This window comes from Myxine glutinosa, chromosome 1 (assembly GCF_964187855.1).
Source record: "Myxine glutinosa chromosome 1, kmMyxGlut1.1, whole genome shotgun sequence".
NCBI lineage: Eukaryota > Metazoa > Chordata > Myxini > Myxiniformes > Myxinidae > Myxine > Myxine glutinosa.
In genome coordinates, this window is record NC_136261.1 from 122001213 (window position 1) to 122018456 (window position 17244).

A 17244-nucleotide genomic window follows, 5' to 3' on the forward strand; every position below is an offset into this window, starting at 1 on the left:
AGGCGCCCTTGCAGAAAATTGCATGCTTGATCAGGGTCACCCAGAAGACTCAGATGGCAGAGCACTGGTACGGTTCACCAGAAGACCTGGCTTTGATTCCTGGTCTGGGCGTGTAATTTTCTCACACATATCAATTAACTAATTAATATACTTGACCATGAAGTGTACCCAAGTGTTAGGAATGCACCTTGTGCTTTGATCGGGACATGTTATTAATCAAGGTAATTAGTGGGATTTAATTCACCGACGAGTTATCAATTAAACCAAATTGGTGTGCACAGGAACGATGGCTAAAAAGGACACGCACGCAGAGCATAGGAGATGAAAATAAATTAATCAGACGAGACAGCACAAAAGGAATCCTGTGTGAAGACAGACGATAAACTAGAATGGCACTCGGTAGAGAGCATTCCTCCACCAGGCTAAACAGTTTGTTTTGTAACCCACTGAAAGGCCAGATCTGGACCTGACGTGAACCAAACTCTAATTGGCTTGTTCTTGTCACTTCCCCAACTCATCCACCAAGTTTTGTCATAACTTGTTCACAACTTTTTGAAATACCATTCTCCATATCCTTTCTGGCCCTATCACTCAAATGGTGAAGAATCACTTTAAAAAAATTAAGAATTATCATATCCAAATCCATATCCTGATCTTCACCAAAATCGAATCGATTTGTCCTTTGTCACACACCCAAACTGTCCACCAAATTTCGTCCGAATCCATCCATAACGTTTTGAGATATCGTGCTATGTATCAGTTTTAGCCACATCACTCATTGGTGAAAATCACTAAAAAATTATCTGATCCAGATTTGAATTTTCACCAAAATTGAATCAATTCTTCATCGTCACATACACAACCTGTCCACCACGTGTGATATGATTTAACGGATGTTTATATAAATCGTTTGAAATATAAAAGCCTTCAATTTCTGATATTTTGCCTTTTCATTTGGGCCTCCCAATTGAAGCCCCGCCCATAGGGCGGGTACCGTTGCTAGTATACATAATTTGAGAAATGTTCATTGATGTGTTTGTTTGACTTCTATGCACTTCAAAGCTGCTGGACACAATGAGTCCAATACTGGTGGCTGTACTCGGGGGTTGCACAGGTCTGTTTTAGGCAGAAACTTTTTTCATATTTCATATTGCACAGTTGTTGTGGTGGGAGGAGACCTAAATGGACATGTGGGAAGGAGTATGGACGGTTTTGAGGGAGTTCATGGGGGTTACGGATATGGTGTGAGAAATGGAGAAGGTGAAAGGATTTTGGAGTTTGCTGATGGAGCTGATTTGTTGATTTGTAATACTCAGTTCCAGAAAGAGGACAATAAGCTTGTTACATACACGTCAGGTGGGTCGACGACAACCGTTGACTACCTGATGGTGCGTAGGCGAGATAGGGGGCACCTCCGGGACACAAAGGTGATCCCGGGGGAGGAGGCTGTTTCACAGCACCACTTGGTTGTCTGCGACATAAGGGTGAAAGGTGCGAGGAGAGCTCGGCGGGTGAAGTACCAACCGAGAATGAAGGTGTGGAGGTTGAAAGAGGTGACAGTAAGGGAGGCATTAAAAGAGAGGCTGAGTAGGGCAGAGGATGATGTGGTTGAGCTTGAAAGTGGTTGGATGTCAATGAAAGCTAGTCTGTTGGGAGCTGTTGGTGAGGTATGTGGATGGACAAAAGCACCACCGAGGCACTCGGAAACATGGTGGTGGGATGTTGAAGTTGGAAAGAGGATTGACGAGAAGAGGAAGAAGTTCAAAGAGTGGCAGAAGGCGAAGGGTACGGGAGCAGAAACAGCAGAGCATGAAAGTTATAAGGCAGCCAGGAAGGCTGCAAAGAAAGAGGTAGCAAAGGCGCAGGAGGCATGTAGGAAAATGTTCGGAGAACGCTTGGATTCGGAAGAGGGTCAGAAAGCAGTATTCAGGATTGCAAAGCACATAGCGAAAGAGAGGTGTGATGTGATGGGGGTGAGTTGCTTGAAGGATGAAGTGGGACAAATCGTTGTCGACCCAGATGGAATTAAAGGAAGATGGAAAAGATATATGGAAATGCTGTTGAATACAGAGAATGAATGGGATGGCAACATAGAGAGTAACCCAGTTTTAGGACCGGCAGAGAAGATAACTGAGAAGGAAGTTGAGGAAGCGATAAAAGCAATGAAGAGTGGAAAAGCGGGAGGGCCGACGGGAGTTGTGGGAGATATGTTGAAGGCAGCAGGAAGTTGGGGTGTGAAGAGAATGACAGAGATCTGTAATCTGGTGGTGAAAGAAGGCCGCATTCCAGTGGATTGGGAACTGAGTACCCTCGTCCCTCTATACAAGGGGAAAGGTGACCCTCTGGAGTGTGGCTCGTACCGAGCGATAAAGTTATTGGAGCATGGAATGAAGGTATTGGAAAGGGTGTTGGAAAGGAGGATAAGGAAGAAAGTGAAGATCGACGAAATGCAGTTTGGATTTATGCCAGGAAGAGGAACGACAGATGCGCTTTTCATTGTGAGGCAGTTGTAGGAGAAGTACATGGATAAGAGGAAGAAGTTGTTTTTTGGGTTTGTTGATCTGGAGAAAGCATTCGATAGGGTTCCACGCAAAGTATTGACATGGGCATTGAGGAAGTTAGGAGTGGAGGAATGGTTGATCAGAGTAGTGATGGCAATGTACAAAAGAGCACGCACAGCTGTAAGGACGAAGGACGGGAACAGTGGTGAGTTTGAGGTGAAGGTGGGAGTGCATCAGGGGTCGGTACTAAGTCCACTACTATTTGTAGCTGTGATGGAGGTGCTGGCTCAGAACGTAAAGGAGGGTTTACCGTGGGAGTTGTTGTATGCAGATGATCTGGTGTTGATTGCGGAAAGTATGGATGGACTGAAGGAAAAGATGAACAAGTGGAAGGAATGTATGGAGACAAAAGGTCTGAAGGTGAATATCGGAAAGACAAAGGTGATGGCAAGTGGTAAAGCATGTGGTGAGGTGGAAAGAACTGGGAAGTGGCCGTGTGCTGTGTGCAGGAAGGGTGTCGGAGTGAACTCCATTCAATGTACAATGTGTGCTGAGTGGGTTCATCAAAAATGTAGTGGTCTGAGAGGGTCATTTACCAGTGTGGCAGCTACATTCAAATGTAAGGTGTGCGCAGAGGGAGCTGCAGATGGAGGAAATGTTGAGTTGGATCTTGGAGACGGCGTGAAGCTGGAAGGTGTGAAAACATTTTGCTACCTCGGAGACATGCTGAATGGAGAAGGTGGATCAGACTCGGCAACGGTTGCTCGAGTGAGATGTGCATGGAAGAAGTTTCGGGAACTGAGTGGCGTGCTGATGAGGAGGAGAGTGGCGCTGAAGCTGAAGGGAAAGGTGTATGCTGCATGTGTGAGAAGTGTTATGATTTATGGGAGTGAGACATGGGTAATGAACGTAGAGCAGCAACGAAGGCTGGAAAGGGTGGAAATGCGAATGGTTCGATGGATGTGCGGAGTATCGTTGAGAGAGAGGAAGACAAATGATGAATTGCGAAAGATGATGGGAATATTGCCTGTGATTGATGATGTGAAGAGGAACAGGTTGAGATGGTTTGGTCATGTATTGAGGAAGGATGAAAGTGACTGGTTGAGAAGAGTGATGGAAGTTAATGTAGAAGGAAGTAGAGGACGGGGAAGACCGAGAAAGACTTGGCTAAAGATGGTGGAAGAAGAAATGCGGGCAAGGGGGTTAACAAGGAGAGATGCAGAAAATAGGGCAAAATGGAGAAGATTGTCATGGGGACCGCAAGGCTAACCCCCGCTCTAGCAGGGAAAATGGCCTTAAAATGCATGTTGTTGTTGTTGTACTCGGGGGTTGCACAGGTCTGTTTTAGGCAGAAACTTTTTTCATATTCCCAAGGGTTCAGAGTTGGGGGAGGACCCCAATTCTCTCTATATGAATGTGTTATTGTATAGCGCCACTTTTGGTGTTGTATTGTACATGTGTAATGTCGAGCGCCACTTTCGAGCCCCCCCCCCCCCCCCCAACCCCCAATTCTCTGTGTAAATGCGTAATGTATAGCGCAGCATTGTTCACCAATAAAGTCAGTGTCTGCAGTGGTCGTCAGTCAAGCCAATATTAAAGTCAGCCAATCAAGTCGAGAAAACATCAATCAAGTTGGGTCGTCAGTCAATAAACAGAGAGTGGAATAGCGCTGAGGACAGTACCAGAGTCACACACAGAGTGTTTATGTATTTTAACAATCGGTTTGTTTGTGTTTCACACTGAGTGAAAAACGTAAAGAAAGAGCATGGCGATTATGATATATGACAGGTTCAACGATAAGTTCGGCCTGAACTGCATAGGAATCAAAATGGTGGTGCGTGGAGAGTCAGCCGCCGTACGCCGTAATGACATCACATTACCCTTGCCATGTGACCAGATCCTCAGCTCTGATTGGTGTACGTATGTGAGGGACATACATACATGCACACATACATACGGACAGACAAACACTGTTCTAGACGGCTTTGCCCTTTGGGCTGGCTACACCATTTAAAAAAAAAAAAAAAGTGTTAGGGTAAATTACACCATTTGTATTGAAAAGCTCCTATCACACCCATCTGTCTCTCAAATTAATTGTGTCTGCTAAACGGTGTATTGCTGTAGTGTCAGGCTCATGACTGTGTAATGTTGGTCAATAAAAATAGTTATTACCCTCACCAAGGCAGAGGGCATTGCATTTGGGTCTGTTTGTTTGTCTTTTGTTTATCAGTTTGTTTGTCTGTTTGTTTGTCTGTTTGTCCACACAAAAAGTGAGTATGGTTTTCTAAGCAACCGTTGGTCTGAATGACGCAAAATTTCACCATAGGAGCGCCTCCTCGTGTAGAATTGTTTCACGATAAATGTGACATCATAGGTCATGTGGTACAGACTCCACCTTGGGGAAAAAAACTGCACCTCTATATCTCCGAAACCACTCCATGTACTCCCCATGGGGAACAACATATATTAATGATGTCATCAGTACCTTCATTATGACGCCATAAATAGACAAGTAGAACGCTTTATCTGATCCGTTTTAAATTTCTTGAGCATTATCTCAACAAACATTGTATGGGAGAATTAAATTGACGACGTCATTGGTCACGTGGTTCGGCAGCCATATTGGATTGACCATAAATGTATGTCATCAATAAAGCACACAAACACAGCAGCTAATAAACACCAAGCAAAATAGAACACACAAACACGTTCTGGCGAGGGTCTGCAATCTCTGATTGGTCTTTCTTGTTCTGAGGTGTTTTGTGTAAAAGGGTAACAGGTTATAAGGTTGAAGTTAGTCTTTAACCTGTGTAGAAAGATTGTCAGGGCGCAAGAGATTTCCCGGGTACATAATCATCTGGCAAGTACGAGGGTTTGTAGAGAGAGTGAGTTTTGTGAATGCTCTATCTCCAAGAATACATAAATGGGAAAAGAGAATACATAACAAGAATACATAAAAAGTGATAAGGGGTGAGAGAAAGAAGATAACCAGTCCAGAGTGTTCCATGCAGCATTGGGTTTTGTGGTTTTACTTTCAAAATAAACCCAAATATGGAATGAACTCGCCTGAGAGTTCGTATTGATTGAGTGATGGTCTTTTGAGTTTTGTGATGAGCTCTTTGTCCGTCAACATATTTATCAGGCCGTAATCGCATTTGTTTTCCATTTGACGTTTTGAACATGCCCCAACGGGTGGTGCCAAAACAATACTGCTCTCATACGTTCTTGCTGTGTGGTGATCATAACTACCAAATTTGGTGAATTTCTGAACAACCATTTAAGATGAGATAGCTAAGCGTGATGGACGGACAGACTACAATACCATCCCTCACCTTCCCTCCTTCTCCGTTTCTTTCAAAAAGTGTGGGGATAAATATGGGTTTGACACTTCAGAAATAAGGTGGATGAGATAAATGTACAGCGCACCTCATTTTGTGTCCCATCCAACTGTGCACGGCGTATCGTATGCGCCTCATCATCTGTCCAGTAAATGCTCCCATCATTTGGTTCATCGCCAGGCAGGAAATCTACGGCAATCGTGTGGCGTACTCCTCGCATGGGCAGCACCATCGCTGTGTAGTCAGGTGTATCCAGTGAGATAGAGCGTAGGTCGGCCCGTCGGGCTAACAGCAGCAATTCCATAGGGCCTAACGGGATTAACAATGGCGTAAGTGATACAACATTTTTTACAACAGTTTAAAATAAATAATATGTTGAGTATACTAGCATCAAAAACCCAAAAATACGATATCATTTAGTATTATTTGAGTACAGCAAGAACATCTGCAGATAAAAACAAATTGCAGCTTCCAAAATGCAAAGGAAACTTGGAGCCTCTCCCTCCCCCTCACACCCATCATCACCCCCAGAATATATGCCTTCAGCATGCTTTTTTCAGAGGCATCAAAATTTTATCAATATACTAATGCTGCCATCATCATTTTATCAACATTTGAAAAAAAAAAAAAAAAAGGTCTTCAAGCATACTGTGCAGCCGTTTGTGAAACGATGATAGAAATAGGCTCATCAAATCCCCCAGAACTTAGGGAGGCTCCTGGAATTAAAAACAACCTTGTGATCTAGTATATGTTATATCAAATGTAGTTAGGTTATGATCAAATGTAGCATATGCAACATTTCTCGCAAAGGAAAACATGTACACAAGCATTCAACAAAAATAGACTGCCTTTACTCACCTAAACTAAAACAGCACTCAGTAGAAGCATACCTCCGCCTGGTTGGCACATCACTCAATGATGAAGAATCACATGAAAAATTATACTAGCTGGATCCAGATATTCACCAAAATTGAATAGATTCTTCCTTGTTACACACACAACCTGTCCACCGAGTTTCGTCCAAATCCATTACACATATTTTTGAGATATCCTGCTTTGCATCGTTTTTGGCCCTATCTCCCAATGGTGAAGAATCCTTTTCAAGAATTCTAGTAGCCGGATCCGAATCCTCACCAAAAATCGAATCATTTCGTCGGTGTCACATACGCTACATCTTTGCCAGATTTCGTCTGAATCCGTCCACTACTTTGAGATATTTTGTTCACAAACGGACACACAGAAAGACAAACGGACAGACAGACAGACAGACAAACGGACAGACAGACAGGGGTGAAAACATAACCTCCATCCACCTTTGGTAACGAGGTCATAAGACATATTTTCAATGGACATTATTTTTGCCAAAAACGCCAAACTTCATGCAAAAAATATCCTGTCTATGTAAGAAGGACATCATAGCAGTTTAATAAATACAAAATAAGAAATAGAAAGAGCAATCATTGATTGCCGACCCTCACCAGGACTTGCTTTGTGTGGTGTTTGTGTGCTGTGTAGACGATACATTGACGGTAGGTTTATTAAGGGGTTAAGCAATAGGTTCACTGCTGCCTGTCTGCCGGTCCATCCATCTATAAACATAAGTTTATGATCGAGGAACTTGTATTCAATTGAGTGTTATATGGTACTGTGTTTTGAACACGATTCGGAACATGCAAAACGAAAACTAACCTGTAGTTTAGCAGTAATTTGGCTCTGAATTTCTCCCGATTGAACATGCGCAAAGGTGTGAAATAAAATATTTTTACAGCGTAGCCCATAGGGAAAAGCCGTTGAGAACAGTGTTTGTCCGACTGTATGTATGTATGTATGTATGTATGTATGTATGTATGTATGTATGTATGTATGTATGTATTCCCCTCAAACGTATACCAATCAGAGCTGAGATTCTGGTCACAATGCAGGTGATGCTATTACTTCTGATGTCATTACAGCGGTACGGTGGCTGACTCCACATACCGCCATTTTGATTTATATGCCGTTCAGGCCGAACATATCGTCAAACCTGTCATATATCATAATCGTCATGCTCTACCTTTACATTTTTCGTTCAGTGTGAAACACAAACAAACCGATTGTTAAAATGACCATCAAATAACAAAAGCATAGGCGTTACGGGTCTTACAACGATACAGTATGTATAGGCCTTAGGCTTCATGCCTTCCTTCTTCACCTTCAGGCTGCTTCGGACAAATTAGCCCAGGTTTCTTAATACAGTCATACTGTTTTCGTAATAATAATAATAATAATAATAATGATAATAATAATAGTGTTAATACTAATAAGATAGTAAATATAATCGTAACATTGCAATCCCTTTGTCCTTATTGCAAAGTTTCTAGATTGAAGCGGTGTATGGTTGGTTCATTGTTGGCTCAAAACATAGAATAAACAAATTCCGGGATTAGCCGGTATCATGCGTGTGTCTCGTGGTGAAAAGAGTCCTTAAGTTTTTCAGTATTGTTTTTAGTTTATTGTAATTCATATTTCAATTTAGCAAACGAGGGAGTTCCAATGCTTTAATATGGATTCATAATGACTGTCCAGACACCTTGAGCTCACTGTATCACACGGTTCGGTGATTGAGTTCTGCCTCTGAGGCCTACGTGGTTCTGCAGTGACCTACCCTCTGATGGTCTCGGTGCCGGCAAGGTGCATCCTCCCTCCCATGCCAGCATGGACTGCGTGTCCCTGTTCGTGGATGTGGTGGTTTTTGTGATGTTCGTGTTGGTATCCCCACTCAGGTCATACTATCCTCTTCAACTAAAGTAGCAAACAAGCCCTGCTATGCCGATGTTAGACTTTCGGTCTTGTTTTACTGTCTGCCTGTCAAACAAAATCGAAAAAATTTCAAACAGGAATCTTACTGTTTTTAAGGATGTCATAAAGGACACATGCAAAAGGAATGAATAACTACTGTAATGTATTAAATAAGGTGGTGCAAAAGAGGATGGATGCATCAACGGTGGTAAACTTCCACCTCGAGTTGTGTCGCCCCCACCTCGAGTGGCCTTTTGGCTTTGTGGCGGACAATCCCCATATATATATATATTTTTTTTCTAATGGGATATTGCCTGCCACAAAGCCAAAAGGCCACTCGAGGTGGGGGCTACACAAAGAAAACAAAAGCAGAACAACCAGCCCCTTGGATTGAAACAAGACAAACATAAAAAGTTGTCTCTTCACAGAACAAAAATGGCTGGGAGGGGTTAACTAGCCTGCTTCGAGACAACAGCACTTTTACCCCCATCTAAAACCTTTAAAATCATTATTTTATTTCATTTGAATTTACATATTTGAACACTGTTAGGAGCAAGGTGGTTTATGAACTATAGTTTATCACATTGTGCTCTTCTCTCCAAGGTACAAGTCATACCAAATCGTGCCATGCAAATTGCTATGGTCGGGTTGGCACATTACCTACCGCATTGGCAGGTTGCCGGCAGCTAAACCGACACCCCTCACTGGCCTTGCTAGTGGGAAGGGTGATGTGACAACCATGTCAGGCACAAAAACAACACCTGGAAAAGGGTGGATGAGCTCCCTTCGGGAGCCAATGGCCATCCAGAAAGGAGATGGTGTTTCATAAAAACACCCATCCGGTTTGGACCGGTTCAAGTCATACCATAGACTTAAAAAATGGTACGTGCTGTTTCCTTGCTTCAAAAGGATAGAGCACAGACAATCCCCACTGGTTGGCATCCATGGGGAGGAGAAAATTCCTCTTGAGGAAATGCCCCGCTGAGTATGGTGAGAAAAGCAGCGCCATTGTTATGACGTTGCTGGTACCCAGAGTATCCCGGGAAGTGACGGAACTTCCCCCAAGCTCAGTGGCCGTGTTAAGTGTTTGTCACGTCAGTATGTCCGTGTGTGTGTGTGCTCTATTACGAGCCTGAGCCCAAGTATATATATTTTAAAAAATACAAAGTGGATTAATTTTCTCAAATATTCTCACTCAAAAGATAAACAAAAAAATTCCCAAAAAAATTCATAACTTCCTTGTGGCTAGATCAAAAATGTCCAGCTCAAGTGAGATATAGGGACATGACTTTTTCTTCTCCTCCCAGGTAAATAACACATCCTTTGACTTCTCTTTCATGTTGTCTCATATTACGAAGAAATTGAAAAAAAAGAAAAAGAAACCATCTCCATCCAATCTGTCTCCCAGAAAGCCCATATTCTGAAAATGCTACAGACGTAGCAGTTCTGCCTCTGATGAGTTAGTTAATAAACGAGTTAGCAGGCACTAGTGAAATTTGCTTTGAATTCGGCAAAAGCTGTAAACATAGTGAGGTATGCATCGATGCATTACAAATGCAACGGGTCTCATCAATTGGGCTCAAGGCCTATCTCACAACAATGCGACTTAAGAGGAATACAAGCATTCTGAACAGCTTTCACTTCCAAATGCACCTTCAAACTAAGAATTCATAACTAAGAAGTGCCACATTGGCAGAACGAACAAAACTAATAAACACGGGGTAATCTAGAAAGCAAAATGCAAAACACGCCTGAGTCCGCTTTTTACTCGAACTAAACTTGATGAAAACATAAGTGTAAAACTTGTTAATTACTGTCTCCATATTCTCATAATAAAGGTTTGTTGAAAATTTGTTGACAAGCTTGAATGGTAAAGAACTTATGACCTGGACAGACACATTGAAGCTCAAATGGTAAATAAATAAAGGAACATGGAAGCGATTGAAAAAAAAAAAACAGCCAGCTCATGCAGCGCAGCAGAAAAAGGACTGATAAAGGCTATTTGTAATGTACTTAGTGACTTGGCCTTTTGAAATTTTGACCCAATTATCAATTTGTTTACAACATAATATCAAAATAAACATTTGTTGAAAATTTGATGAAAAAGCTCAAATGGTTAAAAGAAAAAAGGTTATTGCCTGGACAGACGGACACACACACACACACACACACACACACACACACACACACACACACACACACACACACACACACACACACACACACACACACACACACACACACACACACACACACACACACACACACCCCATCTCCCACTGGGTGGTGGATGTGATGAGCATTATCTTGATGAAGAACCAAGGAATACTTACCTTTGCAATTCTTATTGTCGTCCATGAGCCTAACACCAGTGGGGCACGCACAGCTGTAGAATGGCTCATTTGGTGAAAGAAGACAAAGATGGGAGCAGTGCCCATTATTCTGATCACAGGGACTGGCAGCTGCATGATAATAAACAAACAAAAAGCAAAAACTCAAAAAGTGGGAAAACAAAACACCCTCATGATCAACACGTCGTGCAATGGGCAACGCCTACATTTTAAACAGTATTTTCGCTGTGTAGACCATTCAGTTAACCTTGGTGAGTCCGTCCCTGGTGTATGATCCCCCTACATCCTGTTCCTCACATGATATGGCAGAAATGCAGACTCTGCCTGAGATGAGGAAGAATGTCTAAACACTGTTTATGTCCTTGTTCCTATGTTTATAAAGATCATTTGAACCAAATATGAGGTCAATTGGAACTTATTTAGAGGTTGCTCAAAAAATAACATTTTTAATTTATCCTGTTTTTTTCAGATTGCAGAAACTCGCAGCTCTTCCACAGTTTGGTTGCCGGGCAAGTCTAAGAAGGAAATAATATGTGGGGGACTACCAATCAAAGGACACACATTGCAGAAAATGGTGTACCATCACATACAAGAACAACATACAGTTCGTGAAAGTGCCAAACTTAGTGTACAAGCTGTGTGTGCATACTGGGAGAAAGCACAAATTCCAGTGCAGAGAGTAGATTCCTGTGAGCACCAACTTTTGAAGTTGTATGATGCCTACAAACTGGTAAAGAAAAATAGAACCAAGACATTCGAAAACTATAGAGTGAAGGAGCAGATGTTCAAAGATGATCTTCAATCCCTTTTCGATATCTCACCAAATGATGCGCTTGAGAAAATGACGAATGAAGAAGACAAAGCATTCCTTATCATGCAGCGTGAGGATCCCTCAAGTTCACGTATGGGATCGGTGGACAATACTGGCAGTGAAGGAGAACAGAAAGCGTATCAGGCTTGAGAATGAAGATAAAAGAAAGAAGAAACATGCTGCTGGGACTCTAACAGTAATGCAATCTGTTCCATCAACATCGGCTGTGGTTGATGATGATGATGAGTCTGAGATTGAAAGCTCCGATTCAGGGGACAATGAATTCAAACTCCAAAGTCCATATTCTGCCAAACAGGCGAAAAAGGCTCCCATCAAGGTGATCACTCCAGCAATAGTGGCAACTCTGGACAGAGTAAATCTCTCAGATCGGCGTGCTATGTTTGTGGCCAGTGCTTTTGCACAATCTCTTGGTCATACCATTGAAGACAAGTGCAAGCCAACAATAATAAATAATTTGAGTAATTGAAAATAGATAATTATCTATGAATTGATGTATGATGCTAAAAATTCTGTGTCTTATTCATTAAAATTTGTCAACATTTTGAGCAACCTCTAAATATTGTCCAATCAAGCTCAAATTTTCACCACAAACTACTTTCTTCAATAGGAATAGGGGCAGGCTTGTGGAGAAATGAAAATCCAATCTTCAAATTTTTGGACCACTCTAATAATATATTATATATTCAGATGGACTTGACTTGATCAGATGAAATTTGTACTTGTCGAATTATGACATCATAAACATATGTTATTCCACATGGAGAGCTCTTTACAATGAGCCATGTCTCAATTTTTTTTCTGTGCAGCGCTTTCAGAGATAGAGATGCAAAGTTTTTCGGTTTTTCCAAGATGGCGCCCATACCACGTGACCTATGTCATAATTATCATTAAAAATTTATACAGGAGGACGTGCACCGATGGTGAGAATTTCCTGTCAATCGGACCAACAGTTGCAGAGAAAATCATATTTATTCTGTGCGAACAAACAGACAGACACATAAATGGACTCAAATGCAATACCCTCTCCTTTGGCGAAGGTAATAAAGTTGAAAATCCGTTGTCCTATTTCTATATAGCAGATTTTGCGACTTTATAACCCCTTTTGTATATGCATGAATGAATGCAAACTCTGTCGCGAATCGTTTTGGATGAGGGTTGGCTACAAAATATATTCTGGCTAAAAGCGAAATACAAAAACAGGACTGTTAAGTCATGTTAACCTTTTTGTTAAATACCAGGCTCATGGAAGAACTTGACTACTTAAAATGATCCCTCAACGAGAGGGTAACCCCGGAGGGCTCGATACACTTTAAGTAGTTAATGACAGAGCACAAGTATATAATTTGCCGTAAATGTGTCACTTTCCCGATTCCATCGACACAGGCTTGTTGCCATGGCAAAATGTCATTTATGCAGAAATTTAAAAAAAAAAGTTTGCCTGTGTAAGCTCAAGTTTACAGAAATATTCCAGAGACAGCGTCCATTTTTATCCAATAAATATGCGCAATAAATCCAACGACAGTTTATCCCAAAATATGCAAACATCTCGTTGCCTCTGTTGCATTGTACAAAAACAAGTCGTTTTTCTTCCTCTAGTCATGTCATCTCAGCCTCAAGGAATTCCCACCAAAATCCCTTCATTTTAAAGCCAATGTCGTGCTGTCTGCACCTCCACAAAAACCACTGTGTGCTCAATTCTAAACTCCACAACTAACTTCCTTATCTTACCTATACCTGTATCTATATCTTCAAAAAATAGCAGATTAGCAGAATACAGTATAAATTTAATATGTTAAAATTATTCTGATAATGCTTCAATGGGAGATATATTTAGTTATTTTATCACTCAAGGCAAATATGTGAATGAAAGAGACACATTAAATCACTTTCTAGACCAAATATGAAATCTTCTCTTGATTATATCTCTATCCTGCCTATCGTGACCTAGAAGTGGCCACAAAAGCCTTGGAAATAACCATAGATGGCAACAACAAACTTGGAATTTATCTGGTGGCTTGCTTTTATCAATGGCTTTCAAACCTCTTCTGACATGTGCTGACCTCTAACCCCCACTGTCTGTCTGACAAAGAGACTTCATACAAATCTTCCCAAGCTCTTAGCACTCGCTGCTCCTTCACCGAGGAGAAAATTCCTACAGTGAGGAAAAAAGACTGCTCTATACGTTTTCTTTCATGCAGGAATAGACAACTACTTTTCTTCGCATTAAACTGCATTCAGCACCAATTAGTTATTTCCCATAATATGTTCAACATTACTTCAGATGTATCCCCAGACTTCTCCATCAGGAACGCCCTAACAGATAGTATCCGCTGCTCCACAATTGTTGCCATTTTAATTCCTTTGGTGACTGCAAGTGCAAACTAGAACGACACTAGGTAGAGTGCATACCTCCACCAGGCTGACAGTTTTCGTTTTGTATCCCACCGAAAGGCCGAATATGGATCCGGAACTGAACCAATATGTAATTGGCTTCATCTTGTCAACTACCCAACATATCCAACTAGTTTTTTCATCACTGGTCCACAACATTTTGAGATATCGTGATATACAGCATATAGTTTTTGGCCTCATCTCTCAATGGTGAAGGATCACATAAAATTTAAAAAAAAAAAATATATATATATGTCGGAATCAGGATCTGGATCTTCACCAAAATCTAATCAGTTCGTCCTCAGCAAACACCTAATCTGTCCACCAAGGTTCATACAAATTTGCCCATAACCTTTTGAAATAACCTGCTCACAGACAAACAAAAAGCCAAAAGAGGTGAATACATAACCCCAGTCCACCTCTGGTGGTAGAGGTAATCAAAGAGTATCTCAATTTCCACAACACATAATACTGGGGAAATTGTGCAGCCCATTCCAGTCTTTTTCCAGTCTCTTGTCACGTATTTTCCAACATCTAAATTCATTACATGCTGGCAAATTTATCAAAATAAGTCAGGAAGCAAGACGTCACTGTGAAGCCAATCAGTTTATGTTGGACTGAAACATACAGACATACATATACATACATTTGCTTCCCGAATACATATGTACATACATTCATACAGTCAGCAAGCCAACATATGTGATACATTTCATATTGTTTGTTCCACAAGGCAGGCCCACTTTTGCAATGATGTCATGTAATGGCCCACCTTCTGGATTTCAGCACTGTTATAATCTCTAACCTGCATCAATAGTTCCCAGCTGCTGGTACTAAAAAGCTCATTGTGCAACGCTCACATGGAAAGATAAAAAAAAATGAAGGCCATTATATCATTATACATAGCTCTGCGAGAGCATATTGTGTGTATATGTGTATATATATATATATATATATATATATATATATATATATATATATATATATATATATATATATATATATATATATATATATATATATATATATCTCACATACACTTATCCAACCAAGATAATCTAGTTTTGTATATTTAATTAATTACCTAAAAGTGGTAGAATTTGTTTTTCACATGGAAGTTGTGGGTTATGATGTGTAAATAAAGATGGAAAAAGAGTGATTTAGTGTATTTTAATTGCAGGTTATAAGGCAACGAAAGGTGAAAAAATTGAAAGGGGATGTAGACTTTCTAGAGGCATAGAATAGAGGCAATAGAGGCAATAGAGGCAATAGAGGCTTCTAGAGGCATTTCTCTTACTTTCTGACCCAGCTCTGTTCCTTCTCCCCCTCAACCCTCCTCCTCGGTGATTTCAATATCCACATGGACTCCACTGACTCCACAATAACCGCTGACTTCATTGATATTCTTAATCGCTTTAACCTCACTCAACATGTCAACTTTCCCACCCATAACCGTGGTCACATTCTGGACCTTGTCTGTTCTATTGGACTAAATCTACACCATCTCTCTGGCTCTGACCTCACCCTCTCCGATCACTTAGCCATCACTATGACCATCAACATTCCCACCCCAGCACCAAGGCAAAAACGCATAATCAACTTCCGTAAGCTAAACTCTCTTTCACCTACCTCATTCTCATCTTCCCTATCCGAAAAAATGTCCACCTCTCCCTTTGTTGATTTGCACAGCTCCTCTGACCTCACTGACTACTACAACCACACTCTCTCCTCCTGCCTCGACCAGCTTGTGCCTATAAAAACCAAAACAGTTTCCTTCACCCATTCTGCTCCCTGGTTTACCCCTGAACTCCGCCTGATGAAAACCCGTGCCCGCCAACTTGAAAGACTCCGTAATAAAACAGGTCTCACAATCCACTCCCAAGCCTACAAAGACCACCTGCAGCACAACAAAGATTCCCTCTCCTGCACCCGCTCCACCTACTACTCTCAAATAATCAACTCTGGCTCCGGAAACCCAAAAGCACTCTTCTCCACAATAAACAAACTCCTCAGCCCCCTGGATACCACCACCCAGTCATTCACAGTCGACAATTGCATTTCTTCCCTTTCATTCTTCCAAAGCAAGATAGACAACATCTACAGCAGCTTAACCACCACCACACCTGCTCCCCCTCAAACCATCTGCCCCCCTTTATCCTGCCAACCCCTATCTCAGTTTTCCCCAGTCTCCCCTACTGACCTCTCTGAACTCCTCAGAGGAATGAAAACTGCCACCTGCACTCTGGACCCCATCCCCTCCAGCTTTGTTGAGGCTTGCCTTCCTGCTCTCTCTCTCTCTACTTATCACTGCAACGATAAACTCCTCCCTGTCTACTGGCATCGTCCCACCATCCCTCAAAATCGCTGCTGTCACCCCCATTCTGAAAAAACCTTGACTCAACCCTGACACCCCAAATAACTTCAGACCCATCTCCAATCTACCCTTTCTGTCAAAAGTTTTGGAACGCACTGTAGCCACTCAACTCAAACATCACCTCTCTGCCAATAACCTGCATGAAACATTCCAATACGGATTCCGCCTCAACCACAGTACGGAAACTGCACTCCTGAAAATCACCAACGACCTTCTCCTCTCCTCCGACGCCGGTAACCTCAACATTCTCATCCTTATCGACCTCAGCGCCGCCTTTGACACCATCAATCACATCATCCTCCTTACCCGACTTGAAACCACCTTTAACATCACTGGCACTGTCCTTTCTTGGATCAAATCATACCTCTCCGACAGGCACCAGTTCATCTCCATCAATAACTGCAAATCCCCCACCGCTCCCCTCCCCCAAGGTGTCCCCCAAGGTTCAGTTCTCGGTCCCCTCCTCTTCATCCTGTACCTGTTCCCCCTTGGTCACTTAATCCGTCGTCATGGTCTCCAATTCCACTGCTTTGCCGATGACATCCAGCTTTTCGTTTCCACCAAGTCAATTTCCACCGCCACCCACTCTATCCTGACAAACTGCATCACTGAAATAAAATCCTGGCTTCAAATCAACTTCCTCAAACTAAACTGCGATTAATCCGAAATAATCATTATT

At 41.8% G+C, this 17244-nt stretch overlaps 1 protein-coding gene across 2 annotated transcripts in view; it reads right to left on the reverse strand.

Annotated features, from left to right (window-relative positions):
• Positions 1–17244, reverse strand: part of LRP6 (LDL receptor related protein 6) — a 347763-nt gene that overhangs the window by 28589 nt on the left and 301930 nt on the right. For both annotated transcript variants that reach the window (XM_078776618.1, XM_078776625.1), the window contains exons 5-6: positions 10951–11079; positions 5928–6148 (exon numbers count right to left, since the gene is read on the reverse strand). In XM_078776618.1, coding sequence (XP_078632744.1) covers positions 5928–6148; positions 10951–11079 — 350 coding nt within the window. The remainder of the gene's footprint in view (positions 1–5927; positions 6149–10950; positions 11080–17244) is intronic.